This window comes from Cricetulus griseus, chromosome 4 (assembly GCF_003668045.3).
Source record: "Cricetulus griseus strain 17A/GY chromosome 4, alternate assembly CriGri-PICRH-1.0, whole genome shotgun sequence".
Lineage (NCBI taxonomy): Eukaryota > Metazoa > Chordata > Mammalia > Rodentia > Cricetidae > Cricetulus > Cricetulus griseus.
Window position 1 is genome coordinate 102,385,450 of NC_048597.1, and position 20,579 is coordinate 102,406,028.

The 20,579-nt window shown below is 42.0% G+C and overlaps 1 protein-coding gene and 1 pseudogene across 2 annotated transcripts in view; one reads left to right on the plus strand and one right to left on the minus strand.

The window, feature by feature from the left end:
* Ift81 (intraflagellar transport 81) overlaps positions 1–20,579 on the minus strand; it is a 72,637-nt gene that overhangs the window by 18,858 nt on the left and 33,200 nt on the right. For both annotated transcript variants that reach the window (XM_027414040.2, XM_027414041.2), the window contains exons 12-16: positions 10,020–10,169; positions 7,813–7,941; positions 6,275–6,364; positions 422–508; positions 18–89 (exon numbers count right to left, since the gene is read on the minus strand). In XM_027414040.2, coding sequence (XP_027269841.2) covers positions 18–89; positions 422–508; positions 6,275–6,364; positions 7,813–7,941; positions 10,020–10,169 — 528 coding nt within the window. The remainder of the gene's footprint in view (positions 1–17; positions 90–421; positions 509–6,274; positions 6,365–7,812; positions 7,942–10,019; positions 10,170–20,579) is intronic.
* Positions 14,393–16,303, plus strand: LOC113835394 (annotated as a pseudogene).

Sequence of the window (20,579 nt, forward strand, 5' to 3'; positions counted from 1 at the left end):
CACATTCTTTGCCTTACCTTAATCACACAGTTTGTATAATGGTATCTACTTTCTTCCTGGAGGCATTCTTCACGGAGCCCTCGCACTTCCTACAATACATAATGTTAAGTGGGCAACAATTTATTGGAAGACTAAAAGAGAAGATGCACAACAGAAGAGTGACCATCAGAATCATCTCCCATCACAAGTTCGTCTACAGTAATAGCATAGGTACCACTGGTCCCCAGATGACTCCTAGCACCCTCTAACCTGCAGATGCACTTACTCATTCACTAAGTTCTACTGTGACTAGCACTCTGGTAAGAGCTAGGGACACAGCATTGAGGAAGACAGCTAAAAGGACTCGAGGCACTGAGGGAGTGAGAATGTGCACACATGGATAGCTTTTGCTAAACTGTTGAAGTAAAAACTCCCTTCTTACCTGTTCTAATTTGGACCGATTGCTTTCAAGGCCTGCTGCACAGCTATCATACTGGGCTTTCTTTTCGTCACACTCTTGGGTTAGTTCCTAGTTTGAAAAGGGCAAATGATTAAATGAAAAACAAACGCATAAAATGTGGCTCTGAAACAATGCATGTCCTTGTCGGTCTTGTAACTTAACTCTAAGCTTCTTGGCATACTTACGAGTTATTTATGCAACAATTGGACATTTGAGGATTATGACAGATGGAGGTGCTGATAAGAATAATAGCTACCATGTCCTCCTCTGTGTGCCAGGCTCTTGCTTAGGAGCTGGGGATACAACAGTGAACAAAACAGCATTCCCCTAGTAATACCCGTGCACAGGTTGTAAGAGCTCCAGTGGACCACTACAACCCGGACAGGAGCACAGAGCATGCTCAGAGCTAACCCAGGCTTGGGAACAGTGGGGCTGACTTCCTAGAGAAACTGATATAAACTGAGAATGAGGGATTAGCAAGAATGGTTAGGGGGAGGTAAGCAGGGGAAGGAGATTTTTTTAAAAACAAGCAAACAAACAAAAAGGAACACTGTCTAAAGGGTTGGAAGCAAAGGAGAATACTTCAGGAATGTATGAGTAGTCCATTATCAGGGTGGGTCTTTGTGACTCCTTTTAGGGTACATGACTGGGGCCCTGGACAATAATTACATCTTACAAGAATATCCTGAAAGAGGTACCAACTGACACCTCCACACCATGTTCAGAGAACACTCAGAAAGGCTGGCCCTGGCCTAGACTATAGTGCCATAAAGGATACAGTCAGCATGAACTCAGGATCCTTTAGGAGTATCAAAGTTTAGCCTCCTATTTTGAAGGAGATAATCTAAAAATCTGTTGCAAATGCATGGGGATGCTAATACATGCAAATGCCTGCTAAGGAGGAGCAAATATCTCTTAAAACCCAGAGCTGAACTGAATTGCCAAGGAATTGGAATCATCATGACTAGAAATACGAGACGGACAGTGGGTCTCCTGGGGAAGTGAGTCTGGACAGCACAGGTGGAGTGACATCCACAGGGTACAAGAAACCACTGGGAACATGAGGGTGAGGAGCTGGAACTGAGGGCTCCATCGTAGACCCAAGCTGATCTCAATTTGGGAACTTCCAAAGGGTTAGGGGCTAAAGAATAAGGGTCAAAATGAGCCTGAAAATGACATTGGCTCCACACAGTAGCATTCTTGAAAAGGAGCATTACTGCGGAAGAGTAGTGTTGTATGTGCTGTCCTGTTGTGTGGACTCCACGTGTCTCCGAGTAACTGCAACAGTGTAAAGACTAAGAGAGGAATTGTGGCTTTATGTGTTAAAATGAACCAGGGAGACAGCTCCGTGGGTAACAGCACTTGCTGACAAGCCTGACATCCAAATCCAATCCCTGGGACCCACACTAGTGGGGAAAAACCGAATCCCACAAATTGCCCTCTGACTTCCATGCATGTGTACACACACACACACACACACACACACACACACACACACACACACACACACACCACACCACACCCCACACCCCACAAAATAAATGAATATAACAATCATATGTCCTGAAGTAGGAAAAGGGCAGCCGTTGTGACTGCTTCTCAACAAGATGAACTTGCTACAGTTGAAGATGGAGCCTTCTTTAAAACAAAATGAAACAAACAAAAACCCCCAGGATATTACTATGTAGTTCTGGCTGGTCTAGGAGCTAAACTCACTCTGTAGACCAGTCTGGTCTCAAACTCACAAAGATCTACCTGCCTCTGCCTTTCCAGTGCTGAGATTAAAGGCCTGTGTCACAGTGACTAGCTGATGACAGGTTGGTTTTTTTTGTTTGTTTGTTTTGATCTGTGAATCTGAAATTCAAATCAATCAAGATATAGCTTGGCTGCCTTGGGTGCTTGAACTCAGGCTGACTAGAGGTTTAGATTTCTCCACCTACATGGGCTAAAAACTTGCAAGCTGACATATTAGCACCAAACTGGCTCCTAGCTTATGACAAACCAACACATTAGGCCAAATAAATGAATGACCACTCCCTGCTGCCAGGATTTAAGTGATGAAAAATCCACAGGGATGGTGGCACATGTCTGTAATCCAGGCTTTTAGGAGAGAGCTGCAGAGAGGCATGGCTACCCCTCTATAGCAGCAGCATCTGTAGCCCAAGATGACCTCAATTCCCTTCCACCACACCATCCTATCCCAAGTGCTGTGTTACAGGTGTTTGCCACAGGCCCAGTTTTATGTGCTGCTGGGGATTAAACCTTAGTGCATGCTAGGCAAACACTCTACCACCTGAGCTATATTTCTAATCTCTATATTCTTTCCCCTAAACAATTCTGTGCAGAATGAATATAATTTGGGATTTTGAGGTTTTTTGAGATAGGATCTCATGGAGCCCATGATAGCTTCAAGCTCATTATGTAGCTGTAACCAAGGGTGACCTTGAACCTCTGATCCTTCTAGCTCCACCACATTCAGACTAGTTTTACTTTTATAAGAAAAAAAGCAATCAGTAAAAACTATTTAAAGAAAACTAAATTATCAGATTGTATTCTTCAAACTGATATATTAGCAATTACATGTAATTATTCCATTTATTTACACAGCTACAGAATTGCCTCAAGATGCTGTTCTAGTTAGATGATTATAAAAATTTAGATAAATTGTAAGTTATAAATCTTGAGTTGATGATACTCTTGGCTTTAAAGAGTTGTAATATTCAATTTTAGAATGCATTCTAAGCATAATAGTTAACTGTAAAGTTCCCTAAATACTTGAGAGTAGCCCATTAAAGTTAAATTACTCTTGGTCTCTAAACATAGGACAGAGTCCCCAGGCATGAAGGCACACACCCCCCCCCCAAGACAGGGTTTCTCTGTGGCTTTGGAGGCTGTCCTGGAACTAGCTTTTGTAGACCAGGCTGGTCTCAAATTCACAGAGATCCAACTGCCTCTGCTTCCTGAGTGCTGGGATTAAAGGTGTGTGCTATTCTGGCACACACTTTTAATCCTAGCACTTGGGGACTGAATGAAGCAGATAGACCTCTATGAGTTTAAGGCCAGCCTGCTCTACAGAATGACTTCCAGTCCAGCCAGGACTATACAGTAAGATCATGACTTCAAAAAAATAAACGAAACAAAATAAAAAGGCATGGCTTAAAAGGTTGAGGGATCATCTTAGCTCAAGAGTTCTGGGCAGGGCAAGAGGGATGGCTTGGTGCTTAAGAGCACTGGATGCTCTTCCAGAGAACCTAGGTTCAATTTCCCAGAAACTACAAGGTGGCACACAACTGTCTGTAGCTCTAGTTCCAGGGGATCTGACTCTTTCTTTCTCCCTTCCTTCCTTCCTTCCTTCCTTCCTTCCTTCCTTCCTTCCTTCCTTCCTTCCTTCCTTCCTTCCTCCCTCCCTTCCTTCCTTCCTTCCTTCCTTCCTTCCTTCCTTCCTTCCTTTCTTTAAGATTTTATTTATGTATTATGTATACAGTCTTCTGCCTGCAGGCCAGCAGAGGGTACCAGATCTCATTCAAGGTGGTTGTGAGTCACCATGTGGTTGCTGGGAATTGAACTCAGGACCTCTGAAAGAACAGTCAGTGCTCTTAACCCCTGAGCCATCTCTCCAGCCTGGGGATCTGACACTTTCACACCAATGCAAATAAATAAAGTTAAATATTTAAAAAAAAAAGAGTTCTTGGAAATAGTAAGATCTTCTCCCAAACAACAACAAAATCTTGAATTTAAACAATGGCTTTTAGGAGTTGGGGATGTGGCTCACAAATGCAATGCTTTGCCTACCATGTATGCAATTCTGGATTCCATCGGCAACACCATAAAAGTAAAACAACAACAACCCCCCCAAAAAAATCCCAAAACAAAAACAATGTTGGAAGGTTAGGGCACAGCTCAGAAGTAGGTCAAAGAATGCTTGTCTAGCATATGAAAGGCCCTGGATTCCATCTCTAGCACCGTAAAACACACAAATAAAATTAAGGACAACAGGGAAGTTAGCAGTGAACATTTTTGGTATAACAGGAGTAGAAGGACCATAGTGTGAGATACAGACAATAAGGTAGTGAAGCTGAGGCTACAAAGCATAACTAGCTCCCCACAAAAGGAGGGGAGACCACGAGGTGGAAAAAAGAGATGGTGGTGAAAAGGTTCACAGGTGGCAGAAATAGTGTGTGTGTGTGTGTGTGTGTGTGTGTGTGTGTGTGTGTGTGAGAGAGAGAGAGAGAGAGAGAGAGAGAGAGAGAGACATTACATTACAAGTATAGTGTAATACAGACACTTGCTCTCTGTTTGCCACTATATGATCTTAGGTAAGTTCCTAGTTTCTGCCTGCCTGCCTTCCTCCCTCTCTTCCTTCCTTTCCATAAAGGAAGTCCCTGTCTCTTCGGGTTGTTGAAAGGACAAAGTGAGAAATGTAAGAGTACAAGGTGCACAGCTAATACTTAATAAATAAATATTATCAATATCCAATTTACTATCCTACCCATAAGTCCCCACTGCTAATGTTCCTATAGCTTCTCTGGTTCAAAACCTTCTCAGAGGAGCTGGAGAGATGGCTCAATGGTTGAGAGCACTGGCTGCTCTTCCAGAGGACCTGGATTCAAATCCCAGCACTCACATGACAGCTCACAGCTGTCTGTAGCTCCAGTTCTAAGGAATATGATACCTTCATACCAATGCACATAAAATAAAGTTAAAGGAATTATTTTAAAAAAACTTTAAGAGTCCCTCCAACCTGCTCCACAATATATATAAAGTAATATATACACTATTTGTTCTTTAGATGTGTTTTCTTTTATCTTGCTTGAATTTCTTTATTGGTACCATACCACTTATAGCATAAACCTAGATGGCAGGGACTTTTTCATCTCCTCTGTGATGGTATCAGTGTATAATGAGACATTGAAATAAGACAACTTAGACCAGATATGGTGGCTCATGCCTTTAATCCCAGGACTTGGGAGGGAGAGGCATGTGTATCTCTGTGAATGAGAGGACAGCCCGGTTTACATAGAGAGGTACACAATACTACATAATAGAGATAAAGGCCATGTCTTAAAAAAAAAAAAAAAGAATTTTCAGGCTAGAGTCAGACCCCTACTTTTGTCTCCCATTTGTCTATCTGGATAAACTACTAAGCCTATCTCAGACTGCATGGCATTTTCTATAAAAAGGAAATTATGTCTAACTGATTCCAAAGTCTATGCGATTTTCCACTCTGGGGCTGACTCTGACAGATGGTGTTCACGTAGAACTGGTTTTCTAGTTCCATCCTCAGGCACATGCAAGATGGCTCGCACTCAAACTCACAATTACTACAGAGAATGATGAAGCAGCAACTGCTAATGCCAAATGGTAGAGGCCGCTGGATCCTGCTGTGGCAGCACTTATCTTCTGACAGTTCATCTTTAAATCAGGGGTTAGAATGAGCTTCCAAGTAACGGCACTTGTACTTATCCTACGGTAATCTGCCCCACCATGCCTGCCAGAACAGTAAGCCTACCCTTTTACGGCTGACTTTACTGATGCCGAGCCAGAGAATGGGGTTTAATCTTTACAGCTCTCAAATGCAAATGATTGAAAAGAAAATTCTCATCTGGCTGCATTTTTATATTTCCATTTGAATTCCTACTCCTCCACAACTCTCGTTAATTTATGACAAAGTAAGTAGCACAAATTCAACTAAATCTTTGACATAGCCACTGGCTTATGTCACAGCAACACAGTAACAATAATTTCCTTTCCATTTTCTCCCAAGTAAAACACTTAAGAGCCCACCCCGACCATCTGAGCAAGAAAGAACTAAAACTATCTCAAAGTCAATCTTACCTGACATTTCTGCCGCAACTGCCGGAGCTCTTTTATGACTGGGGCCAGAGCTGACTTCTTTTCTGATACCAGTGAATTCAGTTTTTTTACCTGTCATTTAAAACAAAAAACACGACATGTACAAAAATGAAAAAAGAAAGCTACATACATAAAAATACCATTGCAGTTATAAAGACTAAAAAAAATAAAACCTGTAAATTACTTCACCACAAACAATAGGAAAGGGATTTAGTAAATGTTAATTTCTAATGGGATTTTTTACGGGGGAGGGGTTGGGGGGGCAGGGGACAGGGTCTCATTATGTCAGTCTGGCTGTCTTAGAACTCACTATGTAAACCAGGCTGGCCTTGAACTCACAGAGATCCTTTACCTCCGCCTCCCAAATGCTGAGACTAAAGGTATGGGCCACTACACCTGGCTAGTAGATACTAATTTCTTAGCAAGGTGAAATGCCACTTATTGGTTCCAAATGTCAATTATGATTGCAAACCATTATGAGGACATGTTTGTAACCTAACACTGAATGCATTAAGCAACCACAAAGTGACCTGTACCCTACTATAAATGATACCATCTGTTCAGACATATGCAGCTCAAGAGATCATGTAAAATAACATACAAGTATGCATGGGTATTGTCAATATACTTAATCTGAATGGCTTGACAGAATAGGCATCCTGAAGGTCTCCTCTATACTAAATACTAATCCTTTTTAGGAATTAGATTTGAGCAAAATCCAGGAAGGTCTAGGATAACACCAAGGGTAGTCTTTGAGTTTGGGGCAGCAAATAATGAAAGATTTCAAAATTAGGATGCCTGATGAAAATGTCCTAGTGCATTTGGAGGACAGCAGCCCTGAATGTGGAATACCAAGGACATACACAAAGATGAAATAATTCTAGTACTGATTTTACCATAACTACTTATTTAATGTTATATTAAGATACGAAGTATATACTTAAGTTGAACAATCATATTGCAATGGAAAAATTCAAGAGATAGATTTAAAAAATAGATGAAAGAATGTAGGAAGAGAGTGAGTCCTGAGTGAATGTGTGTTGTTGACGTGAGCCCAGGACCAACGCCTCAGTCCTGAGGGAATGGCAAAGCCTTCCTCTGGTCTTGAGAGTGAAAGTTGACAGCATGTGCAGAACATGTCTACCATAGCTTTCTCTTGTAGCTGTTTACAGTATGAAGACTGCTGCCCTACAGAGACTGCTCCTATTAGCTCAACCTGTCTCCTTGTTCAGCGGTATATAATAAACAGTTAAGCTTGGTGTGGGGGCTGCAGCTGCCCTATCCATGGGCTCAGACTACCTGACCCCAGCTTTTCCATACATGTGTCTGTGTTCTGTCCTTCCTTCATTCCCTTGCTGCCCCAGTTAGATCAATCCCTGGAGACATGCAAGTGTGTGGCAAAAGAATATAAAGTAAACACTGTGTAGAGATTAATATTTAAACGTTTAACTGAAAATTAAACAAAAAACTGCCTTCTAACCATATAAGCTAACAAAACACAAGACAGAAGGTGTCATTACCATTTCAGACATGTCGTCCAGGGTCCGGCCTTTCATTTCATCAACCTCACTCTTGAGGGCAGACACCCTTTCTAGCTCTTCTTGGGTGTAACTGTACCCAGATACACCCTTCTTCTCTTCAATGGTTCGCTGTAAGAAATGGAAAGGCCATCAGTGTTGAAATCTTTTTCCCATAAGAAGTACTTTCTATTTCTGTTGAAAAGTTGTGAGTAATAGATTTATTTAGAAACCTAACAGATAATCTGTGCTCACTTCCATTATTATTTCATTCAGGAGCATGTCTTTATACACTATAAATCTACATTCAAAGTTGCCATGCTGTCTTCAGAAGCATAGGAAGTATATCTATTTTCAGACACTCAAATAATTCTTAGCACAGAACCTAAAACACATGATGTACTCAATAAATATTTGGTGAATGCATGCATTCATAAGTGACAAGTTGTATTCATTCACTCATCTGGTCTTTACATCCTAGCTTTTCTGAGCACAGTTCTAAGCACTGGTGTAGAGCAGTGAACAAAAGCTTACTCCTCGTGGAAATAAATACATAGTACAAGATAAGCAAGCTGAATATATTCAAGGTGAGAACAGATTTGGAAATGTAAATCAAAGGCTATTAGAGAGTGTCTGACATCTGCGCAAAGCTATGAGGAGGTGTGGAAGTGGGACCCCGGCAATGGAGTAGCAATGTTGCTTTGGAAGAAAACACGAGGTTGTAACGTCACAGAAGACAAGTGTTGTGCATGCACATGTGCATGCATGGACAGTTTTAAAACCTATTGGAAGCCAGTTATGGTAGCACAAGACTGCAATTCCAGCACTCAGAAGACTGAGGCAGGAGGATCAGGAGTTCAAAGGCAGCTAGGACTATATAATGAGTTTTAGGGCAGCCTCGTCTGCACAGAAGAATCCATATCAAAGAAGAATAAAAAAATATCATTGGAGAACATTCCAGCTGATTGGTGGTGGCGCACACTTTTAATCCCAGCACTCGGGAGGCAGAGGCAGGCAGATCTCTGTGAGTTGGAGACCAGCCCGGTCTACAGGGCAAGTTCCGGACAGCCTCCAAAGCCACAGAGAAAACCTGTCTCAGAAGACAAAAACAAAACAAAACAAAACAAAACAAAACAAAACAAAACAAAACAAAGAAAAATAATGAGACAATGAGATGGCTGAGGAGTAAGGACATTTGCTGCAAAGTCTGATGACAAGTTTGATCCCTGGGACTCTCGTGGTGAAAGGAGAGAACAGACTCCTGGAAGGTGTACCCCGACCTACACATGTGTCATGACACACGCAGACAAACACACACACAAACAAACAAATGGCCAGTCTAACATAGATGTAAGTGGGAGACACTGATAACTGGTATAGCCACAATGGAATCAGAAGTCCACAGCAGAAGAGGAACCTGAAAAATCCCCAGATGTTTGATTTTAAGTCAATGCCAAGGGAATCACATGGAAATTAGGAAATAATCTGAACAATAATGCAATTATCACTGTCAATTTTGAAGCTAGCATTGTTAAGATCCATGTTTGGGTCTCGCTTAAATTTTTAGTCCTAGGTTCTCTGGAAGCAGACTATTCATCACCACGAAACTGAAAAGTTCATACTGTCAGCAACATGTGAAATGCCCTTGACCTCCTTTAGCACTGCCCATTCACAGCAGCATCCCGATGAAACTGCTTCCCCACAGGAAAAGGAGGAGAAACGTCACACCAAGAGAACTGCAGGGATCCGGCATTCAGAGAAGCTCAACAGCAAAGCTTCAACTCTCACCTGTCAAGCCCGGTACAAACACAAGGAACAAGGCTGCAGGCAAACCTCCACACTGTGCCTTCCTGGGTATTTCTTTCCAAAGTTCCTTGGAAGTGCATGTGTAGGCCATGATAAATAATGTTTTACAGTCACTCACTTGGAATGATAATTTTACTCATTAACTAGCTAACCAAAAGAAAAACCAAATCAGACTTCCAACTTCTATTAATAACCCTAAAGTTCGCACACATATTTTAAAAAGGCAGTGCTTACTGCTGCATTAAAAAAATAAATAAATCAGCTTATATGACATTTCTGTAATTAATCAAAGAAAATTAATAATTGTATGATTTTCCAGCAAAAACAATGACCTTAGCATAAAGTTACAAGCCATAAACCTCCTGACATTTGTATTTTTAGCAGCCAAGATAAAGTTGTATTACCAGTTGATGTTGAATGGTTTCCTGACGTTGCTTAAGCAGTTCTTCAGTCCTCTGCAAGAGACCGAATTCAGCCTTAAATTCAGCTATTATCTGATGCTTCTTTTTGAAAACTGTACTCTTGCTTCGAAGTTTACTGACGTATCTCTTAAACTGCAAAAAAGTACCCAAGCATTATAAACACTCATTTTATTAGAAAGTCTTTCTTCTCTACTTAGCAGTCCATGCATCACAAATACGCAATAACCTAGTTTTCTTAGAAAACTAGCAAAGATGAATTGCTTAATATTTATGCATTTAATGTGTATGTACCACATACTTGCAGGAGACAGAGAAGTCAGCAGAGGGTGACTCCTTAGAATTGGAGTTACTGACAGTTGTTGTGAGCCACCATATGTGAGAACCTGGTTCTTTGTTTTTTCAGACAAGGTATCTCTATGCAGCTCTGGTTGTCCTAGAATTTGTTATGCAGACCAGGCTAGCCAGGAATGAGCCACCATGCCAAGTTATGAGCCTGGTTTCTTTTCTTTTTTTGGTTTTTCAAGACAGGGTTTCTCTGTGTAGCTTTGGTGCCTATCCTGGCACTCGCTCTGGAGACCAGAGCCTTAAACTCACAGCGATCCGCCTGCCTCTGCCTCCCGAGTGCTGGGATTAAAGGCATGCACCACCAATGCCCGGCCCTGGTTTCTCTGTAAGAGCAATGAGTGCTCTTAATCACTAAGCAACCTCTCCAGCATCAAGAATAACTGCTTAATTAAAATATATACATATCCATCTTCATTATTGAACTCAAATATTCTGAGTCCTTTTATAAAAGTTTTTCACTTAAAACTTTACAAATAAGGAAAGAAAAAAAAAATCAACCAACCAACAAGCAAACAAAACAGAAATCCAAGTCCATGACATCGCCAAGGTCTAAAGGAGGAGGAGGGAAAGGCCACGTGTCACTCTAGCAGGTTTCATCATGGAGTTTTATGAACAACTGTGTTCTGCTACAAGTGCACTTGATTTGCTGGGCTCAATACAGAAAACCAGGGTCAGCAACAGTGACATTGTCACCCGAGGGCTGTGGCTATTTCCTTGGGAAGCATCTCAGATATGGAATAGGGACTCATCCTAAAATTTAACAAGTTAAGAATACTGCAGGAGAAATTACTGAAGCCAGGTGGTGGCACATGCCTTTAATCCCAGCACTCAGGAGGCAGAGGCAGGCAGATCTCTGTGAGTTCAAGGCCAGCCTGTCTACTACTACACAGAGAAACCCTGTGTTGAAAAACCAAAAGAGAGAAAGGGAAAGGGGGAAGGGGAGGGGAGGGGGAGGAGGAGAGAGAGGGAGGAAAAGGGACCCTGTCTGCCATAAACCACTTCCATATAACAGCAAGCTCCTGTATTATCCAACATGAGACAGTTCCCTTAGCAACTAAAAAAAAAGCACAGTGCTTCTTTTTGTTTTGTTTTTGTTTTTGTTTTTTTGAGACAGAGTTTCTCTGTATAGCCCTGGCTGGCCTGGAATTTGCCTTGTAGACCAGGCTGGCCTTGAGCTCACAAAAATCTGCCTGCTTCTGCCTCCCGAGTGCTGGGATTAAAGGTGTATGGTGTACCAACATGTACTACTTAACATAGTTGATTTTTAAAACTTTGTGTGCATGGATGTGTTGCCTGCATGTATGTCTGTGTATCATGTGTGTGCTTGCTGCTGATGAAGGCCAGAAGAAGGCATTGGATCAGCTGGACCTAGAGTTATAGATAGTTGTGATCACCATGGGACTTGAACTTATGTCCTCTGTAAGAACATAAGTGAGGGGGCTGGAGAGATGGCTCAGAGGTTAAGAGCACCGACTGCTCTTCCAGAGGACCTGAGTTCAATTCCCAGCAACCACCTGGTGGCTCACAACCATCTGTAATGAGATCTGGTGCCCTCTTCTGGTATGCAAGCATTCATGCAGATGACTGTATACATAATAAATAAAATCTTGAAAAAAAAAAAAAGAACATAAGTGTGGTGGGCAGTGATGGCACACGCCTTTAATCCCAGCTCTTGAGAAGCAGAGGCAGGCAAATCACTATGAGTTAGAGATCAGCCTGGTCTATAAGAGTGAGTTCCAGGACAGTCTCCAAAGCTACATGGAGAAACCCTGTCTCAAAAAACAAAAACACCAAAAACAGCTAGTGTTCTTAACCACTGAGCCATCTCTCCAGCCCCAAATATTTTTATTTTATACTCATTAATGTTGAAAATGCTGCCTCACATAAATATAGGACAAAATGTCAGCAGTACATTTATGGCCATCTCAGAATTGTTGAAGATTTCTCTTAATCCTAGGGTAAAGTTAACAATATTTTTCAATGAAATTCAAGACTGCAAATCATACAGCCATTTTTAAAGATCAAACACTGTAATACAATACAATCCAAAGATAAACTAATTTGATACTTATACTCTGAGGAATGATGGTGGGAAAATATGAAGTCTTTGTTTTCTATAATCAGACCACTATGTTTCTATAACAGAAGAAAATTTTGTATGGACAGTAAAAACATTATAATTCTTAATAAAGCAATGGTATCTAATGCAAACCATGGTGTGATGGTGTGTGCAGTGTAGTGTGTATGTTTGTGTTCCAAACAAGGTTGCAGAGAGGTCCTACAATACAACATGGGTTAGCACTGCCAGGAATACTGCAGACTCATTGTTTGTAATACCTGATTTTGAATTAATTTTGGTTATTGCATTTTCAAAGACATTTTGCTGCTGTCAATCTCTGTTACATCATCCCATGAACTTGCAATCCACAATTTCAGAAAATGAGCTGTAGATGAAGGAAGTTCAGAATACTTCTCCTTTTATCTTCATGGATTTTTGAGATAGGGTCTCCTGTGTGGTCCAGGTTAGACTAAACCTGACTTGACACTTGGCCTTGGCATCCTGAGTGCTGGTATCAAAAGCACGTGACACAACACTGGGTTTAATTATATATTGGGGAGGGGGAGACTGACTGTAGCCAGGCTGGCCCTCAAATTCACAAGGCAGCCAAGGCTGGCCTTGAACTGACCCTCTTGCCTCCACTTCCCAGGCTAGGCTTATAAGCATGAACCACCATGCCTGGCTCTCCAAATATTTCTCTATAATTAAGAAAGTCTTGCTACTTAGGAATCTAGCCCCCACACAGCAAATTTTCAATGGATGGGTTACAAAAGCTGCTCGAAAAATCTGAGCCATAGCACAGTACCTAGAGTCTAATAACTTGCTAATTTTCCTTTTAAAGTATAAATGTGTAAGCCTGATATAACCACCGACTCAGAATCCCCAGAGTAACTAACTATACATTCTATTAAAAGTGTCCTGGGCAAAGAGCCCAAAATGAAATCAGCCCTGCTCATCTGTTCTCCTGTGTAACATCTAGGCCAACTTCCCTTCTCTATCTTGCTGTGCTCCATAACTATTTTTAAAAGCTAAAAGCTAGAAATGCTTTGGTGGAAGAACAATCCCACATATTACTCACCGCACTCTATCAGAACTGGTTATTATTTGGGACTCACTGCACATTCTACCTAGGGGAAGGGTATAGTCAGGGTCCCATGAGTCACAGTTCCACACAAAGAAGCAATAGGTGGCCATCGAGGCATCTAAGAACTCTCCTGCTCTTGGCTAATTAAGGAGAAAGAAACATATCACCAATGTTTTCAGTCCACTGTAAATTTGTTCTAATTGCCACTTGGACTTTAGGTTATTTCTGGGCTTTTACATAGCATCTAAAACAATATAAACACATTGATTCTTCAAACACTTCATTTTTTTGAAACAAGGATCTTCTATGTGACACAGGCAATTCCAGGTCTTCCTGCCTTCTGAGTGCTGGGATTACAGCTTTGTATCACCACGCTAGCTTTAAATATACACTTCATAATTTCTGTAGGATATTTTTCCAGAAATGGTCAAAAAGAACACACACTTCTGATATTTTGCCAAACTGCTCTTCAGAAGGCATTTATAACACTTTTACAATTGATCTAAAAAGAAGCACCTCTCAAGCTTGTACTTCTTTCTTAGGAGGCTTGGCCTTTCATCCTGTTTTGAGCTCCTGCAGGGATCTGACAGAACTGCCTGCTTGCCTTTGCTTCACTTTGTCACTGGCCTGTTGTGTTACTGGCTTGTGCATCAGTAACAATGATTCTCAAACGTTCTGCTCTCAAACATCCTTTACATAACCTTTTTTATTTGGTCCAGGATGGTCTTGAACTCATCACCTCTTGTCTTGGACTTGCAGGAGCTGAGATTACTGAAGTGCACCACCATGCCCAGCAATCATCTTACAATTATCAAAGATCTCAAGATTTCATGTAGATCCTGTCTATAAACATTTACCATACTAGAAATGGAAATCAGCAGTGCGGTAGACCACAAATTCTAAAACACAAGTAAAAGCAAGCGTATACTCTGTTAGCTCCCACAGCAATACTATGCTCACATAGGAAAAACCTTCCTTGATAAGTTCTAAGCATCAGAGTCAGAACTACCCTCCCTGTCATCTTTCAGAGGAGTGACAGTGGTGTCTGGAGAGCCAACAATAATGACTCAGCAGCAAAGTGGCATGGCCAGAGGGTCCAGAGACCAAAGGGAAACAAGTGGAGTGGGGAACTTTGTAGAATTGGACCAGTAGGTCATAACTGAGGTGCTGGGAGTATTTATGGAAGTGAGACCACTTCCATAAAATGGATAGAATTGAGGGGCTAAAATTTCTCTTTTTAATTTTATTTGTGCCAGGTGGTGGTAGCACAAGCCTTTAATACCAACACTTGGGAGGCAGCGGCAGGTTGATCTCTTTGGGCTTGAAGCCAGCCTGTTCTACAGAGAGAGTTCCAGGACAGTCAGGGCTACACAGAGAAACTCTGTCTCAAAAAACAAACAATTTTTTAAAAATTAAAGCGCATGCCTTTAGTCCCAGCACTCAGAAGGCAGAGGCAGGTAGATTGCTGTGAGTTCGAGACCAGCCTGGTCTACAAGAGCTAGTTCCAGGACAGCCTCCAAAGCCACAGAGAAACCCTGTCTCAAAAAAAAAAAAAAAAAAATTTACATGAGTGGTTTGTCGGCTCATACATGTATGTGTACTGCCTGTGAGCCAGAAGAGAGAACCGATCCCTGGAACTGGAATTATGGCTGCTAAGTGGGTGGTGGGATTTGAACCCACATCCTCTGGAAGAACAGGTGCTCTTAACCACAGAGCCAACTCTCCAGTCTCAGTGTATCTTGTTTTATAGTCAGTAACTTTTAAACTGTCAGGTGCAACTGAGAACCAAAGCCTGGTACACTCTGCTTACCATAATTCACCCCTGCAAATAAAATAGGAGGAACTAGTGATAGACAGGGTTGATCGAGAATGTTTTATTTGGGTGGTTTCTTTAAGCTAGACACTATGTGACTCTGGTATGTTACTTCTCACATTTGTTGGAACTTTTATTATTGAATATACCTCAACATTATCTTAAGGTGTTTGTTCGCTATAAGAATTGCTTCTACAGACTGTAGGAACTGGGCCAGGAGGAAAAGCATAGAGGTGCCAATGCTGGGTGCTGAAAGTACCTGGAGGCAGTGGCCTGCTATGGCTATAGCATTACCAGCAACACACTAGTGGTAGTGCCCTACACCAAAGGGGTCCTGTACTACCTGGAGATTCAGTGACAGCCGTAACAGGCATGTGCTGATTGGCAGTCTGTGAAGGTGCACTTCTTCCTGGGGCAGTGCTAGCTGGAGATGCAGAGTGAGGATGAGAACACGGCCAATCTGCAGTCAAGGAGCAGCGGCTCAACTCTGCCAAGGACATTCCTAATGCCCTTTGCATCAGCAGCAGCACGGGGAAGTACTAAGGAATGGCACATCCACCAGGAGCGTGGGCTGCACTTCCGACTCACCAGGCTCACTGCTGCTGAGCCAGGGAGGGAACGTGAGGGAGGTGAGAATGATGGCCACATTCAGGCCTGGCAGGCCTACACTGAGGCCAAGTACAACAAGCATGGCAGTCAGAGATGAGCTCTTCTCTCAGGTGGACAAGAAGGGAAACAAGGAAGTACTGGTGTGGCAAGACCAGCTCTGAACTGATTCAGGAAGCCTACAACACATCCAGTGGCATTACCTATGATGGCAAAGGACACTGAGGAGCAATTGTAGATGTGGACCACTTTGATTCTGTGACCTGGGCCCTCTGACCCAGAAATAGCTCATCTCCAACTTGGCCATGAAGGAAGTCATTAATGCATTCTTCTATGAGAATGGCTGGCTAGGACACTAATGACATCCCATACCCTGTCTTTCCTGGCACCCTGGCCCAAGCTCCAGTCCCTGTATCTAGTCTGTGTACCTAGGTCTGCCTTCTTCCCTCAGGTCTGGTGATTGTTCTGAACGCCTCTCCCCTCCCCCTTGCTGGGCCATAGCCCTCCTACTTCTGGGCTGGAAGGTAGGTGAGGGTGGGCTGAGGTAGCTGCTATCACCACTGTTCTGTGTCTGTGAGCACTTAGAAAAAAATCATTTTTAACTAGATATTTGCAAGAATAATTTTAAGCAGGGGGGAAGGCAGCTTAGCAGGTGAAAGTCCTTGCTATGCAAGCCTGATGACCCGAGTTCAGTCCCTAGAACCCATGTAGAAAGCCAGATGTATCCACACACAGCCATAACCCTAGCCTTCCTGTTAAGTGATGGGAGGCAGACACAGGAGAATCATCGGGAAGACTAAATAAACTATTCTGGTGTATGCAGCACTGAGACAAGAGACCCTTATGCAAGAAAGAGGCAGGAAGAGAGAACAAAGTCCCCAAAGTTGTTCTGTGACTTCCATAAGTGTGCTGGGCATGTGTATACTTGCACTCAACACATAATAGATACATAAATCTTTCATTAAAAGAAATCAATTTCGGGCTGGAGAGATGGCTCAGAGGTTAAGAGCACTGGCTGCTCTTCCATAAGTCCTGAGTTCAATTCCCAGCAACCACATGGTGGCTCACAACCATCTATAATGAGATTTGGTGTAAACATGCCAGAACACTGTATACATAATAAATAAATCTTTAAAAAAAAAGAAATTAATTTTGTGCCAGTGAGATACCTCAGTAGGAAAGGCATGTGTAGCCATGCCTGACAACCTGAGTTCTAACCCTGGGACCCAAAGAGTGAATGGAGAGAACCAACTCACTGACCTCCAACAGTGCACTGTGGCACACAAATAAAGATACATGTAAATCAATAAAAATGTAAATGTAAATTTAAAATTAAAAGAATGACTTCAAAAGTATTATTGTGTGTGTTCATATGTGTGAATTTGCACATGTGTGTTATATCACACTGACTCAGGCCCTTATGTTTGAGCAGCAAGCCCTACTGATTAATCAGAGCCACCTTCCCAGCCACAAAAATAATTTTAAAGGTGTGCCTGGGGCCTGAGGAGGTCAGAAGAAGGCAGCAAATCCCCAAGAACTGGAGTTATGAATAGTTCTGAACCACTAAGTGAACGCTGGGAACTGAACCTTAGAGCCACTTTTCCAGCTCCAGGCTTTTTTCTTCTTAAACATTCGTGTGTGTGTGTGTGTGTGTGTGTGTGTGTGTGTGTGTGTGTGTGTGTGTGTGTGTGTGTGTTGGTGCGTAGAGGCCAGAAAAGAGCATCAGATTCCCTGAGGCTGGAGTTATGAGTGGTTGTGAGATGCCTGATGTGGACTCTGGGAACTGAGCTCTGGTCCTCTGAAAGAGCAGGAGATGCTCTTAACTGATGGGCCATTTCACTAGTCAACAGGAGTTTGAAAAAAACAAGTCATTTTAAAGGGGGAAAAAAGTTATAGGCTATATGCAACAAATATTTCCAAGATTAGGATAAAAGCTTCTCTTTATGCACTCTAATAGGTCATTCAAACAAATGTGCCATCATTAAAGTAAAATACAAAGCTTGCCACTGGGCATGTAAGTGCATTAGAGCAACTGGCAGCAATCATGTGTACCAATATACATACGGAGTCCAACACTGTCATTTCTGAAAAGCCAGCCCTCATTTTCCACCCTTAGGGCAGTAGGAATAATGCTTTATGGTTTGGGCTGGTAGGTGCTAGGTGAACCCTGTTATTTGGAGCTCTATCTATCTGCATGCACTGAGTGTGGGCAATGGATTAATGATTTACAGCACCAGCTCTGCCTTTAGATCAATATTACAGACTCAGCTTCTTTGTGATTGAAATGGAACCTGACAAATGTCCTTTTTTTTTTTTTTCCTACTCACTGTGTTTCTGACCTTTTACAGTAGTGATCAGAGTTAGCTAGACTATGTCCCTGACACCTTTCAAGCTTATTGGGAGTGACAAGAGAGTTACTGGATTCTCAACCTCACTGTGCACTTACATGAAAACCATAATCTGCCCCTGCTGCAAACTTTCTGCTTCAAGATAGGTGTGAAAATTATTTTCTATGTAATTAGCTAGAAGGGCTTTACAAGACAACTACACAACACATACTTTCTGCTGTTCAAGACTATAAAGAGCTATGCATATGTCAAAAGAGGAAGTAATAATTTCACCAAATTCTCAAGTTTCTTCTTAGAACAAGTGGACCAGAATGAGTACTTTTTGTTCTCAAATCCTATTAGCCCAACATGCATGCTATTTTCAATGTCTTCTTTGTCAACTGCCTTGTCAATTGATACTTAAATAAAGAGGTCTATAGAAATAGGCTTGAGAGAGCTAAGGAGTTAGGAGACAAGCTACCACACCATCTACAAGTGGCATGGCTGCGTCCAGCGGCAGCATCACTCACTGGTCAGTGTCTGCTGTTCTGTCTGAATTCAGACTGTCTTCTTCTGCAGATCACTCACAGGCTCTGAAGTTTGCTCTCAGAGCTGCTACCTGTTCTAAGCAAAAAGAAAATGTTTCAAAGCAACCTTTGTTTTCTGCTAAATGGCCGTCTGTTCACAACATAACTAGTTCACAGCATAACTAGTATGACATAAACACACACATACAGATTCTACCCCAACCTTTCCCAACCTGTCAGTACTACATTTTTAACTTTAAATTAGGAAGTCTCAGCAGCCAAGCATGAACGACATAATCTGGGCATATGGTAGTGGCTAGTTAACTGCACCATCTTTACAGACTATAATGAACCATATGATATATGCTGGTTCGACCAGCCTTAAGGAAATGGTGGCCCAGGAACATTTATCTGTAAGAGAGTTGCTCACACCTCCCAGGTCTCCGTGAGTCTATTAGGAATCAGACCACCTCACAGCTGTCACTGCTGTAATGAACATTTTAGCTGCTGTCCAGTGGTTTTAATGTTCCAGGAAAAGATAAAAAAGGTTTACATCTAAAATTGCATGCATCAAATGCTACTTCTTTGATGAGCCAAATTTATTTGGTCCTGTTTTGTTCTATCTCTTGGGAAATTTTAGGACTTGCAGGCCCTGCTATGATAAAGAGCACAGTGTGATTTGAAAAGTTCTAAAAATATCTCAGGTTTGCCTAGGCTCACTTGGGATGGTGGATGATTCAACTACAAGTGTCAAATTTTGGTTCCTGATTCTCCGGGAACTGACAGCTGCAGCAAATCTTGCCAGGATTCCCTTATCTCCACGCTGCTTCTCTTTGAAGTCTTTAAAGAAGATTTCGTAATCTTCCCTATTTAGCTCTAGGGTTTCTGGTGGTAGCTACAGAATGAAATGCTTGGCTGTGTTTAAAGCCGCTTATAATAGTATTTGACTAAGCACATTTTCCAAGTTGCTGAGCTTCCTGTGATGGTGAGGGGAGAAAGTGCCATGGGCTGCAAACCAGCGGTGACCTCTCAACCCATGGACCAAGGGAACGGTAACCAGAGGTTCATCTGTTGCTATGAAAACATTCAGAACTGAAAGACATACATCAATCTGAATGAAAACCCTGGGAACATAGCTTAGGCTGTTGACTAAGAAATGGCAAAAATCATACAAAAAGAATTGGCTACAGGCTACCAGATTAAATAGCAAATTTCAGTTTGTGATCAGGTACATAAAACTCTGTAAGGAAGTAAACAGCCAAGGTTAGAGAAAAGAGTTACATATTACTAATTTCTCATCAACTGAAGCTTGCAAAATAGTGCCAAGACATTTTAAAAATATCAATATCCTGATTGAAAAAACAACGATAGACAGGCAGATCTCTGTGAGTTTGAGACCACTTTGGTCTACATATTGAGTTCCAAGCTTGGCGGGACAGAAACCTTCATCTTCACAAGCTAGCTATGCTACATAGTGAGACCATGTAGACAGAAAGGAAGAAGGAAGGAAGAGGGGAGTAGGGAGAGAGGAAGGAAGGAAGGTAGGGAGCGTGGGTCTGGTACATAAGACATATCTTTGGCCATTACTAGTTTTTTTTTATTTTTATTTATTTATTTATTTATTTAATTTATTTATTTTTTGGTTTTTCAAGACAGGGTTTCTCTGTGGCTTTGGAGGCTGTCCTGGAACTAGCTCTTGTAGACCAGGCTGGTCTCGAACTCACAGAGATCCACCTGCCTCTGCCTCCCGAGTGCTGGGATTAAAGGCGTGCGCCACCACA